Here is a 17,202-nt window from a genome sequence, read left to right as displayed (position 1 = left end):
GCTGCAGGGTGTGAGGAAGAGGGATTTTTCACCCTCATCTTGTTTCCTCTCAGCATAGATCAAGATTAATGAAAGGCAGAGCATGAGAGTGGTTTCCTACAGCTCAAGGCTTTCCCCTGTAAAGAGCAAAGCTGATATTTCACTTGTCTGTTCCTTAGATTACTTCTACAATTTGTGTGAGATCGTCATTTAATAAAACGCAGATGCAGGCTTAGAAGTAGGGAGCACAGCTTACAGAAATACCCCTATGTGTTAATTGTGAGCTGTCAGCAACCATTTTCATTTTTTAACTTCTCAAGCCAAGATTTCACCAGGACATCTCCCTAAATGCTTTTTGTTAATTTATATTTGCCATATACAAGGGAAAAATTTTGTCTTAATGGACTCTTTTTTTTTTTTTTTGCCATCACACCTAGATATTAGTTGTTCTCAGCTGTTGTTTCTAAAAAATGTGCATCAGATTTCAGCTTGGCAATGAAGATGTAAATTACTGTAAATTACTTCCATTTTTATGTTGATCTGCCTAAAAAAAAAAAGCATATGTGAAAACAGTTGTTCAGTCGAGCTCTGTACTAAAAAATTGTAATAGTTGCATGTGCATGTTTTTTAAAATCCAAGTGGAAAGTCTCCCATTAACTTAAGTAGATTTTTATGGACCTTAAGTTTTAATGCAAATGATTCTGCATGTGCATTATATACACAGATGGTAGTAATTGTACAAGGAAGGTGAATTGTTTTTGCAAATAAATCTCTGACCTTCCTGCTTGTTATCGCATCCTGGAAAAGAAGGCTATGGGTGTTTGTTAATTGGGTTATATTGCACATATGTACTTTACTGTGCAAGTCAGGGTGACTGCTGCAGCACATTTTAATATCCCAAGGTCTGGCATATTCAGATAAAATATAATTTCTTCACACCTCATCTAAATGATCTGTTTATAGCCCTATCAATGTGCACTCGCATTTGAGACATAGCTTTAAAATGTGACAGTAAATGTTACAGTGATACAAATATAGTTTGTCATAATTATTGAAAACAATCCTAAAAGTACTGAAATTAGATAGTGTTGCAGTGACTGGTACAGAGTATTCATTTTGGATAGTTTTTGTATTTTTTGCTAATAAGCAAGGCAATAAATCTTTTGTTATTCTTATTCCAAATCAGTCACTAGCCATAGCATTCCTAAATGTCTGCTGTTCTTTTTTTGTTTCCAGGGAAGACGAGGAAAACCAGGCCTCCCAGGAAAACCAGGGCCACCAGGACCTCCTGTGAGTAACTAACAAGGGGAATGGGAAATTCTCACTCTATCCTGGAACTTTGTTAGCATTTTGTAGCAGGTTACCTGATCATAATTATAGTTTAAAACAATTATCTGTGTTTACTCTGCCATATCAAACAGCTACTATTGCTAGCCTTTTGATACAGCAAAGATAAAAGGACTGGGTCCACAAATATGAGGGGCTACACAAGAGAGAAAGAACAAGATGCAAACTTCATCAGAGGAAGCAGAAATTGCCTGGCATTTCAAAGAAAGACTGGCCATGTATGCTAAATGTGAATACTGTACATTCATTCACTTTGCAAAATGCATGACGCTCTGTAGAAGATGGGATCATTTCTGTCTCAGAGGGGTAATTTGAAAGATGAAGGACTGTGTGAAGCGTGTGCCAACTGTCTAAATGGTGGGGAGGATTATACCCAGCACTGGAATGAGCACTCAGCCGTAGTTCAGATGAGTTTACTGAAGAATTAAAAAGACTAATAAATACACAACTCTATGAAAGGATTTGTAATATGAAGAACTAAAGTGTTTAGCTCAGATCTAAGAGGTTTGGGGTTTATTTTTTTTTTAAGTGATACATGATTTCAAATTTGAAGTCAGGCATGGATGTATATTAGTCTAGAATGAATGCAGTCTTCCTTTGGTAGAGGAAGACTTGGTCATATTTGTAAAATTCCCTATATATTGTGTTGTAAAAATGCTGTTGTAGACAAATACAAAACAGCTATTTGTGGATTAAGTAAACTTCTACTGCTTTACATTCTTAATGTCAAACAAGGATTTTATAATTCCTTTTTCTGCTTACCTGAAATAGGTAAAGGCCAGTAGTTTATGCATCAGAACATTCGATTCATATGCAAGGGAAAACTCGATTGTAGAGAAGAGAATAACGTGCTGCTGCATGAAATACAGTGACTAAAGTGAAATAGATGTCATTTACACTCATCTAAAAACAAAACTGCATAGATTTTATATTTGTCCCTTTTTCCCTTACAAAATGTGTTCAGAAAGAGGAGTTCATGTTGGAGTTCATTTATCCTGCATAAAACTAAATAGTTAAAAATACCTCCCTCTTCCTCTTCTCCCCTGCATATATTGAACCCTTGCTTATTTGAGTCTTTTGTACAATTTGAGCTTCCCAATGCTGAAGTGGTACTGCAGACTGCAGGAGTCCAAACAGATGAAAGGAGTGATGCAGAATCTTTCGTAATACAAATGCCAAAAATGACCTTTAAAAGGAAAAAAAAAAAAAAAAAAAAAAGGCAAAGCGTAGCAGAGGTCAACATTAGACCTAATCTACTTAGCTTTTTGTGAACAAGTGAAAATCTGCTTCTCTAGTACAGATTTCTGCCATCACAGATTTGCTGGCAGGTCAGGCTTGTGAAGATGTATGACAGACATACCAGAAATCTTGAGTGGAAGCTAAATTGCACTTTTATTATTGAGACCTATTTCAGATTTTCTTACAGCAAATGGAAAGCTCAACTTGGTCAGCATGGCAGCATCCATACAAGGAGCTCTGTGGGGGTACTGTAGCCTAACACTACATACAAAAAAGCATTCCTCAAGCAGTCATGGCCTAAATATTGGTTGAAAGTGTTTGTTTCTGATATAACTATCTTGGGGCAGTCCTTACTTTGGATACAGCTACACCAGCATCTTGTGTTCCTCTTCCAAGACTGAGAATATAATGCATAGAAAAAGCATACTCTAAAAGCAGTAATGACTGCTAATGTGCATTGGCTATATCCGCATGTTTAAAGTGCTACAGCTTGTACATACCAAAAGACTTAACGTGATACATCATTCCTTCTCTCTTTTTCAAGTCTCAAACCATACTAAATTTTGCTGTATCGTGCTTCCAGTTACCCCTTCTCTTCTAATAGTAAGTAGTGGCAGCTTCCTTATCCACATGGATATATATGGGAAGGTCTTTACTTTGGCCTTTCCAAAGTGTAACAGAACTATTACACCTGCAGGGTGGTTGCTGTTATGAATTTGGTATATACAGGCTACAAAATGCTTAACAGGTTGACTGAACATTTAAAAATTAGACTCTCCAGTAAAAGTATGTTTGGAGTTTGGTTGATGTTTCAGAAGAATATGAAATTTGTATTTGAGAAAAAGGAGATTCACCCTACATGTTTGAAGTTAATAAATTTACCTAATTTATTTATCAGTTTATGCCATAACGTTAATTTAGGTATTAGAACAGCAGGTGTTCACAGTAATGACAAAAAAACCTGTGAGAAGGAAAGTTCTGCCTCCTTGAGGAAGAAATGTGAACAGGATGCAATACTCAGGGGATTTGGTATAAAGGAAGTCCTAAAAAAAGTGTATGCAGGGAGGGATTATGAGACCACATTCTGAACAGTCAAAAAGGCTTTAAATTGGATACTACTAAGAGACATGAGTTTTGATTAATTAAAATAATAAATTTTTACCTCCTTGTTGCATGATAGCATTTAAGACTTTTCTAGCCCTCTCAATACCTCTTCTTTTTTTTTTCCCCCTAACCTAATTTCTGGTGATTTTTTTTTCAACAAAATTTGTGTTTATAGTGAGTTTCTAGTCTCTTAACATCATCTGCCTATCTTTGGTTAAAAACCTGCATTGGTGTCAGAAACGTATATTGATTGGCAACTGGTGATGAAACTACTCAGTTAAAGTGAAACTCTCTATGCAACTTCTTCCTGGTATCCTTTCTTTCATGTCATTTTTCCCTTATCATAGAATCACAGAATGGTTTGGGTTGGAAGGGACCTTAAAGATCATCTAATTCCAACCCCCCTGCCATGGACAGGGACGCCTTTCTTTTATATCATTTTTTCCCTTTGGCGCAAATCCTGTGCCCACAAAAGGCAAGGAGTCAATGAGGATTTTTATTGATGGGTTATAAAAAATATTTCTGCAAGCCTACCCAGATGATGATCCTCCTTTGGGTATTTTTTAAAGTTTATTAAATATTATAGACTTTTAAATTGTTCTGTTATTCCTTTCTGGTTCAGAATTCATGGTTTGCATCCTTGCTGTCTGATGTTGGTTTTGAGTACTGTTCTGTTATTTCAATACTGGAGAGCTGAGATGTGTGCTTACACTTGTCTCACTCCAGCAGGTAACAATTTATACTGAAAACAAGGAATCCAAATGGGTTAAGTAGAACAGCAGCTCCCTCTAGTGCTTTTTGATCCTTTCCCCCCTTTTAAAGAACCTAGAGAGCAGTTTAAAGCTCCTGTTAAATACACTTATTCATTTCATTCTGTAAATTATGATTGTGAAATCAAAATCTCTATACCCTTCAAATATATTTAATAGATTTTCTTGCTTGCATTTTCTTCTAAAGTCTTCTGAAAGAGATACTGTCTTTCACATGCTGTTATCCTGCTCAGCATGACTCTTACTGAAATTGAAATGCTGATTTTATGAAACAAAAAGAAATACTATGATAGTAGGATGCTGGAGGTTGCAAGTACAGCATTTTGATCTGACTGCAGAACTGAACTGAGCTGAGCTTTCTTCAGCTGTAGCTGCTAACAAAAATATCTACAGGACTGAGCAACAGAGAAGGGGTTACCAGCAGCCCATAGTTTATTTTGCATATGTATAATCAGGGAATCACAGAATGGTTTGGGTTGGAAGGGACCTTAAAGATAATCTAGTTCCAACCCCCCTGCCATGGACAGGGACACCTCCCACTAGACCAGGTTGCTCAAAGCCCCGTCCAACCTGGCCTGGCCAACTTCCAGGGAGGGGGCATCCACAGCTTCTCTGGGCAACCTGTTCTAGTGTTTCACCACCCTCATCGTAGAAAATTCCTTTCTTATATCTAATATAAATCTACCCTCTTTCAGTTTAAAACCATTACCCCTAGTCCTATCACTATGCTCCCTGATAAATAGTCCCTCCCCATCTTTCCTGCAGGTACTGGAAGGCTACTATAAGGTCTCCCCAGAGTCTTCTCTTCTCCAGGCTGAACAACCCCAACTCCCTCAGCCTGTCCTCATAAGGGAGGTGCTCCAGCCCCCAATCATCTTCGTGGCCTCCTCTGGACCCACTCCAACAGGTCCATGTCCTTCTTATTTTGGGAGCCCCAGAGCTGAATGCAGTACTCCAGGTGGGGTCTCATAAGAGTGGAGCAGAGGGGGAGAATCACCTCCCTCAACCTGCTAGCCCAGTGTTATGACCCAGACTGGGAGGCCAGAGAGTCATAAAGGTTCTGTGATCCCCTCAGGTTAAATTAAGGTGAAATGACACCTTAATGTTTTAATTGCAGTAGAAATGGCTTAAACTTGGAAAAGGATAATAAGCAATGTGGTGTCCTACAAATCTATAAGGAAAAAAAAAAAAAAAAAGAAATGAAAGAAAAGAGAAAGGAGAGAAAGACAGTCAAAGAAATATGGGTCACCACCCCAGGTTCCAGCATTGTCTCAGGTCCAGTAATCTTGGGTGGTGAGTGCACCCCACTGAGTGATTTTCTGTCACCTTTAAGTTTATCTTATCAGCTGATTAGCATACTAGCCCAAGAGAAGCAGGTATTCCACAAACTCATTTCCATGAGAGACGAGCAAAAGGTGGGTTCTGTGCATGCATTGAGGTGGAATGAGTTGGTGGCCGTGCTCACCCTGCCGACTTCACTTGTCCCCCAGTTCCCACAGATTTTTGCTGACTTCATGCTTCTTGAGCAACCATCCAACTTCTGGGGCAGGATGCTCACCTCTTATCAGTCTTTATCACCTCTTTGGTTTTACACAAAGGAGCCGGTGATTAGCAGTACAGTTCCCCCCTTTGAGACTTATCTAAGGAGTCTGACAGCGCAACCGCAAGGAGTGGGGATGTGCATCGTTCGATACACTCTGCGTTTCCTTGGGTGGCATTCCTTAGACTAATCACAAAGGCCACAGCTTGTCCTTGAGTTTTTCTGTGTTGATGAATGTTTGAGGCATTAATTCTTTCAGTTCCTTACACCCAGGATACATAATGTGTTGGCTTTCTAGTTCCTGAACCATTTTTTTTCAGTACTTAAAAGCAAATGTATGAAAGATGTCTGAACTTAGTATTTCTATGCTGTTGGTCTAAGGATGTACAGGCCCAGTTCTGCAGTCTTCACTGAGGCTTTTCTGGTCTTGGGTTGTAGAATTACTACCTGCCTGTTTTGTGTGGAGTTCTGTTAGGAGGAGATAATTCATTTTTCTGTTTGTCCTGCTTAGAAAATAGCTACATCATGTCTGGCACTGTTTTACATATTATGGTCAGTTGTGGGAGGTTTTGGCGTTGGGTTTTTTTTTGTTGTATTTTTTATTTTTACTTTCACATGAATCAGCAGCCAGGTAGGTAAGCTAGAGGACAGAAAAATGAGTTTTACTGGTTTCTCCATTAAGGGTTAACTTTATCTTTTCTGTCCTGGTTTTCTGTGTCTCTACTGGAACTGTTATGACTGGAGGAATTCCATTTCTCAATAGTTCCCATTTTAGTGGGACATCAAATTGTTTTTAAAATAAAAAGAGTGCCAAGCTACAGTTGTGCTACAGACTTCCACCAGTATAAAAGCGTTCTCTGGGGTGAGTCTGAGTATGATTTCTGCACAGTGTTGCCATTTGTCAGAAGGGAAGTGCTATCAGCACTGTTTTTTAAAGGTAAGAAACCTGATTTGTCCAAGTGCCATGTTGTCCAAGAAGCTGTCTGTGGCAGAGGTGGAAAGAAAATTTGGGTCTGCTAAATCAGATTGCAGTTAGTAAACTGCAGTCATGATTATTCATCTTCTTAAACCTGAAATTTTCTACCAACACATCCGAAGTTAGTGTTCACAACCAAAATAGATTTATTTCACAAATGCTATATCCCTTGAAGCTCATAATTCAGTTCATCATTTAGCTTTGCAAAGGTATCTTTTAAAGTTGTAAATTAAAATAGGGTTTTATTTTTATTTGTGTTGCGTGTGGAGAAGTTCACAGACTACTTGAATTTCTTCATTTAATTCCATACACTTTTGGTCTCTTGTTATACTCTATGTATGTAAGTGCCACCAAACTAGTTATCTTAAGTAGCCAGCAGTTTGCCTTGGAAATCTCATTTCCTCTGCCTCAGGAAATACTGACATTCCTCTACCAATATTTGAAAGTGAATGAATGTTATCAGTTAGTTACAATAAACAGAAAATTAAAGCAATGATAAGTGAAAATTGTCAGTAGCATTTCTAGTATTCCTGGACTTTCTGCTGCTTTTTAGAAACGCTTACATGGTAGGATGGGAATGGCTGTCAAGAGTTGGTCATATTGCTTGTTTCTATGCATTTAATTTTTTAAAGTCTGTATCAAAATGTAATTTATTTAATGTATTCTATTGTGGCAGATGTCATGCCTTCATCATTCTTTCCATTTGCTCTTTGAAATAGTTATACAATATTGCACGTCTTCACTGATGAGTTTCACGCTTTTTTATGTTAAAGTAGTCAGAAAAACAGTATTTTATTTTAATGGGCAGACACAGATCTGAAATAGATAAAGTGATTACACTGAGTCACTTGCAATGCTGTGTTCTCTGAAACAGCCTGTTCTTGAGATGTAACCAGTGCAATTTACTTGTTACACATTTTATTGCATGGACTGTGAGATTGGGTAGACCTTTTCAGCAGTCTCATCTTTACAAAAATGCAGACGAACTATAAAAGCTAAGAGAGAAAAATGTATTAAAAACCCCAGTAAATTCACAGTTTGCAGCTATTTCCTTTTAAGCACCTGTGTTTCTATTCCTGCTTTGTCTATAGAAATAACATCTGAAACCTGTTTGTAATTTTGGAAAACAATCAGGACACATTTTCAGTTCTTTTCTTATTCATACAACTGAACTCTCTGTGGGCTTCACTTCTTTCAATTACACAACTTGATATTAAAAAAGAAAAAGAAAACACTGCTCAAGTGAGCTTCAAAGTGGCAGATGTGCAAAATTCTCATTCAAAAGCTAGGAATTGCCTGTACAATAATTCTTCAACTCCTGTTAATTTCATTGCTTCTCCATTTGCAAACCGATACTACTGTTTCTTTTTTTGTCTGTAGAGACTTCAGAGTGGATTATGCATCTATATTAGTGGAGAGGAACAGTGTGGAAGGGAAGAAAGAGACTAAAGTTTAGGAAAACACCCTCGAATAAAAGTATTTTCTGTTGCTGTACACTCATTTTATTAACCTTATTTTAGAAAGAATGATAGATAAAATTACTAAATTTACATCAATTTTTGAAAATGGAAAGACTAAAACCAGAGATGTGGTTTAGCTCTGGTAACACAAAGGCTGTGGCATAGTCAAGCATGCAACTCAAATGCCTTGACTGCCCTAGTCATGAAACAGTTCTGGGGTTCTTCTGAGGTTATGTCTGTTTTTCAAAACCGTGACATGTGCAAAGGTTTTCCATTCTGTCCAAAACTATTTATTTGATGTACAAATAATATCTGACAGGTTGGCATTGGTGGCAGATACAGCATTCAATCCTTCCAGGGTTGTGTGGTTGCAGCAGTTTCATTTGTGGAAAAACAGTAAATGAAACAACAAGGTGGCAAATGAGAAGTGAGAATAAATTCTTTTTTGACTGCTTTCAGGATTACAGAATCCTGCAAGGATTCTGGATTCAAGGATTTGACACTGCAGGATTACAGTGTGGAAGTTGAGACATGTAATAAGTAGGCAATGTCATCACGGTTCAGTTCCAATTCTGGACTGCCATCTTTAATATGGATATTGAAGTAAAAGTTCTGCCATGAACTTCAGAAATCAGAGCTGAGTGAACATCTAGTCAAAACATTATTACTATATTTATCTTACTTTTCAATGTAAATTTGAAGGGACAATTCACTTCCAAAATAAAATGAATGGAAAAATTTATGGCCTTGTATCTCTTCCAGTGTCGGGTAACAAAGAGAGAGTGAAGCCCCCTGTAATGTTTCATGTGACTTCCAAATCTTCCTAATGTTGCCTAATATTTAAGTACCACTATCTTTCTGTAACAATTTAATCACAGTAAAATACATAGGATCATATTACCTAATTTAGTGATGATGTCTCAGAACACATTTGTCTTGTTTGGGTATGCTGCAGTAATGTTCTGCCTGGTCTTACTGATTTACCCATCAGTTTTAATAATTTTTGCCTATTTGACTTTACCATCTTCCTAGTTTTTTATACCTTCAGACTCCATGGGAACTTTGTCATTGCCTCTCTTTTACTAGTTAGTTTCCATCAGATTGAAATTTTTTTGTCCAAGGAAGTAGTCTGTTTGCTTAATCAAAATCAGGGTTCTGTTTCTCATCTTTTAAGTTCAGTACGTCAAGGGAAGTACCTTTACTGGTAAGGAGAGCCATCAGAGTTTCACAGAATGATCTCCTACCTCTGGAAAAACTTTGGTTTTGCCATTCTGTGCACTCTTACAGAGCAGATGCATCATGCTGGAGAAGGCTTTGCTGTCAGAATGCAAATCATGACCTACCTCATTTAAATGCTTTGTCAGAACACTTCAAAATATGATTATGTAGGAGCCAAAAGATGCCAGGGGATATACTTGTGAAATTATCAGATACGAGGAATGCCACCTATGACAAAATCATTGCTGTTTCTTCCAACACCTTTTTCCTGAATTGCCTGATGGTTTATACAGCAGCAACTCTGAAGTAGTAAACAGTTGAGATCCATCTTAGAAAATTATAGTAACTGGGTATTTAGCTTATATTGACCTGAAATACCTAGTATTTCAGTATTTTCCTTGGATCCCTAGCTGAAATCAGTGGATAGAAGGTTTTTCAATTTTTCTAGGAATATTTTGGAGTCTTGCTGCTGTACTGCTACGAATTTGACAGCAGTTCTTGTTATGCAAGTCTTAACCAGTTGAAAACAGTAGTATTTTCATCTTGATCAATTTGTATCTTGAGTGAGAAATAACTTTGATCCCTTACTTCCTGTAATAGTTTTACAGGTCCTTTAACATGAAAATGGGAGAAATTTTCAATAGATTCTTATTCTGAAAGTGTAGAAAGCTGTTTTCTTATGGTGCATAACACCAGAATATTTGTGTCATAAGTGTGACGTATGTATAACAGTGCACATAAAATGATTAACAAGGACCTTATACAAAATTTCAATGTGCAATAAAAACTCTGACTAATCTCTGACATAGCATCTCTGACTGATAAACAACCTCCATTTTTTTTTTTTGAGGAACAACCCTTTTCAAAACTGAATAGAATTCAATTTCCTAAAGCAATCTTTAGGGTCCACATATGCCAGCTACATTTTCTGCACTCACACAAGCTGCAGAGGGTAAATTTTATATAATTCTAAAAAAGCCCCAAAGGAGGAGAGTTGCCTTTCTGCCCTGTCTCTGTTAAATGCAGGTCATTCAGACCAAGTGACTTAATTGAGTATTTTGTAATCTTATTAATGTAGTCAAATATTTCTTATAATCATCATGAGTGGCTGTGGTTCATATTACATGATGTGCAAATTCACCTTGAGAGATACTATGTTAATTTGTACATTTAACTGAGTTGAAGTTTATAAGATCTTGACTGAAATTTTTGTGTTCTGCCCTGATTTACAACACTTAAAAATCCCATTGAGGGTTTAGTTTATGGCAGATTATGTTTAAAATTGTTTTATTTTTCCCAAGCACATGTTTTTTAATCTCTCCATCGTAAGCCTGCATTTGCATAGGAAGTTGCTTCTCCGATGCTGAAATTCTTGATGAAAGGTGTGTGTTTAAGTATAAACTTGCAATGCTGATAAAACTAGGAAGCTACTCTTTTGGAGAATTCTGGCATTCCTCAATTTCACTTTCTGTACTATAAATTAAAAATCTAGCTGTTTAGTCACACTAGGAGCTGCTTCTACATCAAAACTTGTGCTTTGAGTTAGTGGAAAGAGTTTTAAAATGTTGCAGAACACCAGAAGGGATTCATATTAAAATTGATATGGATGTCACCTCCGCCTTCTCTGACAGACCGATTCACACCAAATGAAGTTGCCAGTTTCCAAAACTCAGGGATTTAGAATGACTCTCCTTCTCCTCTGTGCCTGAAAAAAGATATCATGAACTTACAGAAAATAATTTACTGTATAATCAAATAAAAATCTAAACCCTTTTACTTGACCACTTCTCTTTAAATGAAGGTATATAAACATAACATTAGTTAAATTAAAATGACCTTCTGATGCATGTTTTTCCATATAGGGTCCTTCTGGACTGAAAGGAATTCTGGATTCTTTGAACAAGCATTATAATGAGGTACGGAGATTTCATACAGTGTTTGTGTGCATATGTTTATGATTAAGAAGTGTCTAAGGTAGAAATGACCACAGTTTTGATCCCTGCGAACCACATTCCAAATTAATTCAAAAGGTAGATCCTTCCCTGTCCCCTTTCTCCATCCCTGTACAGTCTCACTCCACACTCCAGTCACGTTCTTACTGTGTCATCTCTCCTGCTGCCATGTGTCTTACCTCCCATCCATCTTCTACTCACGTATTTCTGCCTGGTATAATACAAAAAGGAGGTGGGTGGACCACCTAGCTGTTAGCGTAAAGCACCAGCTCCCTGTTTCTAAACCTAATTGCTCTAAATTGTACTTGACATTTCTTCTTTCTTGACCTACTCTGTCATGAGTAGAATAGAAAGACAAGGAGGCGTAATTTTAAAAGATCTGCTAGCAATCCATGAGAATTATCTTGGTGTTTGTATTACAGACTAATAAAAATATTGTCTTAATTATAGAACCTTCTGCAGCTACAGGCACTTCATAGAAAAAAGTTAAAATTGCGTAGGACAGTTGTCCTGGGTTTGGCTGGGATAGAGCTAATTTTTCTTCTTAGTAGCTAGAATAGTGCTGTGGTTTGGATTCAGTAGGGGATTTGGGATGAGAAGAATGATGATAATGCACTGATGGTTTTAGCTGTTGCTAGGAAATCAAGGACTTTTCAACTTCCCATGTCCTGATAGTGCGCAGGTGCACAAGAATCTGGGAGGGAATGTACCCAGAGCAACAAACCCAAACTGGCCAATGGAATATTCCATATCATATAACATCATGCTCAGTATATAGATGAGGGTGAGCTGGGAAGCTGCTCGTTCTTTCTTTCCAGGATAGTGGTTTTGGGATTTTCTCTTCTCTGAGATCCCTAGGTGGGAACAGTCTGGCCATCAGTCAGCAGATGGTGAGCATTTGCATTGTGCATTACTTGTTTGTATTTTCTGTTATTATTATTATCATTATTATTTTAATTTTATTTCAATTATTAAATTGTTTTTATCTAAACCTACAAGTCTCCTTACCTTATCCCTCCAATTCTCTCCCCTGTCCCTAGGGTGGGGGGGAGGGTGAGTGAGCATCTGCGTGGTGTTGGGCTGCCAGCCGGGTTTAAACCACAATAGTGTTCCATGTGACAGAGCTTTTAAATTCTTACCACAGATTTTTCAAATTGTTTAAGCAGTGGTAGTGTCTGCCATTGTAAGGGATCGTAATTCAAAGATCACACTAGTTTTCTTGATGCCAGAGTATGTAACTTATCTCATTAGAAAATCGTATTTCATTCAAAGACTGATGAAGCACTGTTACATTTGCTTAATACAAAGGTTATTGTGTGTATCATACCTTAAGTCATGCAAGTCAAATCTGGAAGACATACATTTCTTTTAATATTAAAATGTGTAACAATAAAGAGCAGATTAATTCAGGATATTTTTCTTATATAACATACCTAAATGAGTGCTAAAATCTTTTTTTTTAAGAGGGATTCTGGAGCAAAATTCATGTCAAACATATCTTCCCAGTTGCTTTTATTACTGAAGTGATTTCTCTGAAACTTCTGATATTTATTCCATTCCAAATCATTACATCACGTTAGAACATGCATTAGGAATTAAACCCAGTTTTATACGCTGTCCTCGGCAGGGACATTTTCATACCTGGAGACTTAGTTTCTGGTTTTGGTCTGCCATTTCATATGTATGTGTTGAAGTTTTCTGTATTTTGGTTTTATACCTTTCATTTTCTTACCAGTTTCTTTTTCCTGCCGAAGACAGCTTTCACTGATACTGGCCCTGATTCTTCTATTAATACCATATATATTGTAACTTATTCCCTGCCTCTGAACTATTAATCTCTTTTACCCTGATAGTCCCTTTCAGGTTAATTCTTCAGGAGGAAATGCAAACAGTAGTGATCTTCAGAAACTGTCATCTGTCTCCAAAAATCAAATTTCTTATCATTGTAAGGCTCTAAGAATTCCTAAGGTGCCTTATATTTCCTAATTAACAATATTCTGGAAAAAATGTAGACTAGCTGCTCTGTGTCTATAAATTAATCATCTTTTAAATCCTGGACAGCTTACCAATTTTCTTCTTCCTTCAGCTGTCTAGTTTGAAGATTTTAATGACTCTGTCATGAACAATTAGCTGTTCAACAAGGAAATGCTGTTTGGTTTCAGATGAGAGTGGATACGGCTTTCTGATTCAAGTAGCGGGTTTTAAGCACGCAAACTTTCTGTAACTATGTGTTCAGATCTTCCTAGAGTCAACTTAAGTCTTCAAGTGCTACAGCAAATGTACTAATTTCTATACATTTTATGATGAAAATCAAGACAGAGACATCAAAGAGGTCATCAAAGACAAGGACAGCTTGTCTGCTTTGTCATTGATTATTCATTTAGGCAGATGTATGCACCAGTAACTTTCCTTTTTTTCCCCACACTATTATGTAGTATGATGAGTGCTGATTTTGTTCACTGCACCAAGCAGTCTTTCACATTCCAATATATAATTTGCAATGTGCCTCAATTATTTGCATTTATAAGATGATATTTCAGTGATACTCTGAGGTTTTTGAGATTTCTTACACCACAGGAAACAGTCCTGTCATTTTTCAACACTTCATGCATGTTCTCGAGGATCTCACAAGGTCTTCTTTCAGTTTGGTTCTTTGAAGTGTTTAAATTGTGACCACATTTTTGTTAGAGTTTTTTTGTTGGAGTTTTTAATATCTTTTTTTTTTTTTTTCCTGAGGATGTTAGTATAGCTTCTTTACATTAGTGTTTCTAGGAATCATGAGAAACTGCTACCAAGAGTGTGGGTGATCAGTGAGAGAGATCTTAAGACCCATCATAATTAATAATGTGATTTTTTCCTACAGTTTCTCTGTTTCTTAGCAGATTATTTGCAGTTCTTCTGATTTCTGGATTATATCAATGAGTAGATGTAATTGCACAATGTATTTAAATAATTTGTTGCAACCAAGCTTTTTCTGGGTCAGTATCAATCACCTTATCATGTAAGGAGGCTGGAGTGCAAGTCTTTAAAAGCAAAATTTACTTGATCCATGTATACAGTGAAAGAGAGCACTATAAATACAATTGCTGATTGTAGCAGCAAATTGTGTTAAATGGCAAACCAAGATCAGCAGTCTTTCTTTAATGAAGGTGAGGGGAGCCTGCTGAGAATAAGTAGTAGCATTGATCATTAATGGGGTGGGGGACAGTGTTGGAGCATTTCTTGCTTCATTGTTCTTCCTTTGTGCCTGTTCTTGCAAGGTATATGACTATTTTTATATTCCTTCTTGTTATGTCTTTTGCGCTTTCAGCGTAAATGAGATGCTTTGTGTGTATTCAATACCTGCATTTTGTCCTCTTCATTATGCCAAGAAGCTGGTTCTGCCCTGCTCTGTAGGTTACATTCCTTCAGTGACTGGTAAATGATGCCTCGTGATTTGTGTTTATACACTCTCAGGCCTCTGTTATCATCCTTTGACTTGGTTTTCAAGGCCTCTACTTGTCATCTTTTTTACTTACCAGTTTTCCGTACATAGATAGAAGGTATAAGGTCACTTCAGTCAAACCTGCTTCTAAACATCTTTGCAAAGAGCATACAGATTAGTTTAATCTAAAATGTTCTCCAAGATGTAAAAATAAAAATAAAACCACAATAGAAAGCAATTGAAACTATGTCACAATCTGCTCAGGAAATGTTCGAAAATCATTATAATTCATAATAATTATAGATTATTCTTGAATAATTCATTATTACTTTTCGAAGATTTTTTTCTTCAGCATATTTTACTGATATATTTTGATGTAAAGAGCAAATGACCTATGCAAAGAGTATAAAAGCAGTTATTTGGTCTAATACCCTATTTTTCCTTCCACATATGCAAAAGAAATGCACAACTCAGAATAAATCATACCTTATAATGTACTCATAATAACAGTCACCTAGATTGTTCTCAGTCAAGTGGTAGTCAACTACTCAGCAATACTTAGATACCCTTCTTCAGGTATCTGCCTCTTGCTCTGGAGCTGATATTGATAATTATGGTAGTAACAGTGTTAACAAACCCTAAACACTGAAGAAGATCCTTCAGGACATTAACTATTATAAAATAATTATGGATTTTATTCAGGTTATATTCAGTTACCAACTTCTGAAAATATTAATAGTGTAAATGGCACTTTTATCCATCATGATGTTTTCCCATTTTAGAGATACAGAAACTGGAACACAGCAAGGGGAGTTGACTTGCTCAGGGTTCCCATTCAGCCCAGTGGCAGATGTTCTAGGACTTGGACTCTATGGGTCCACACTCAAGCTCATTTTTCAGGGTCATTGATTTTGTTGCTTTTTCCGTGGTCATTAAGAGAAAACATGTTCCCCTTAGGTAGTCTGAGCCTGTCTTTGTGAAGAGGAAATGGTTTGCTTTGTATTTTATTGTGTCTTTACCATGTACAGAAAAGTAAATAGATGGAGTGCAATAATATCTGAGCAAGTATACAACCTGAACCCCTGGTTCTTAAATCTGTCTGTTTTCCTTGAGAAGCAGTGTGAGTAGCCTGTTGATCATATTCATTCCCTCTCTTTCTGCGTCACTACTGTAGTAGCCTTAAATTAGTTCTATTTTACATTTCATTGTGCTCAAAAGTAAAAAGCTTGTGTTTTTGTCATAGGAGAGAAGTGATCTTTCTTGTTCTAACATACTTGAAAAATGTACTGTAATAATGAGCATAAAAATATGTTCTTTGCATTGAGTTAAGAAAAAAAAGTATCGCAGATTTGCATAGTGATATCCAACATAGACATTTCACTTTTATGCTTTTATTAATCTTCTGCTAGTCTGACTGGAATATGTATGCATGACAAAGGATGTGTTGCTGCAATACACTACTGAGATGTACTGCATAGGCATTTAGTATCCCTTTCTAGTAGTAAACTAGGACTTCTGAATTTACATAGTGGTAAATTACATGAAATTGTTATGGTAAATAAATTGTTACTGTAAATAAATGGTGACATGTTCTGTTCTCTGATCTTTGTGGTGATATTTCTTCCCAGAGTGATACAAGACTACTAGGATTACTTGGGACCCCTGGACCTAAAGGCCAGAAGGGAGACATTGTAAGCATTTTGGATGAATTTGGAGAAATTTCAAAGTGCTTATCTAACCTGTCACTGACACCCCCAACACAATATCTTTTATTTGATATATCACAGTGGTCTTTGAAGGAATAGATTTTATATATGACTGTCTCTTTGATCTGTGTAGTCCAATATCCAACTAATTATGCTGTCCTGCAGGTGCAGGACCTGATCCTTTCTCCTCTGGTATATGATAACCACAAAGTAAAAATGCAGGAAGAATTATGTGTGGTTTCTATAACACTGTCCAAGAAGAAGTCATATAAGCTGGCCTGTTGCTTAGGAGGAAAGACTCTAAAAAAGTTTAAATTTAGGAAATATTTTTAATAGTAAGTCATGAACGATGGGACTTGCTATACCAAAAATACTTATAATCAGCCTCTAAAAATTTCGTGGAAGTCAAATTCTGAATCCACACCATATGACAGTATGTTGTTTATAGGCAACTGTCCTGTTGAAACAGTGGAATGAATTTTTAACA

The 17,202-nt window shown here is 36.7% G+C and overlaps 1 protein-coding gene across 1 annotated transcript in view; it reads left to right on the top strand.

The window, feature by feature from the left end:
- The window catches only part of COL19A1 (collagen type XIX alpha 1 chain), a 226,280-nt gene that overhangs the window by 144,114 nt on the left and 64,964 nt on the right, over positions 1-17,202 (top strand). The window contains exons 19-21 of the mRNA XM_074819814.1: positions 1,216-1,269; positions 11,496-11,549; positions 16,638-16,700. Coding sequence (XP_074675915.1) covers positions 1,216-1,269; positions 11,496-11,549; positions 16,638-16,700 — 171 coding nt within the window. The remainder of the gene's footprint in view (positions 1-1,215; positions 1,270-11,495; positions 11,550-16,637; positions 16,701-17,202) is intronic.

Source organism: Strix aluco, chromosome 3 (genome assembly GCF_031877795.1).
Source record: "Strix aluco isolate bStrAlu1 chromosome 3, bStrAlu1.hap1, whole genome shotgun sequence".
NCBI classification, from domain to species: Eukaryota; Metazoa; Chordata; class Aves; order Strigiformes; family Strigidae; genus Strix; species Strix aluco.
The sequence above is the reverse complement of the archived record's forward strand: the minus strand, read 5'-3'. Positions and strand labels throughout refer to the sequence as shown.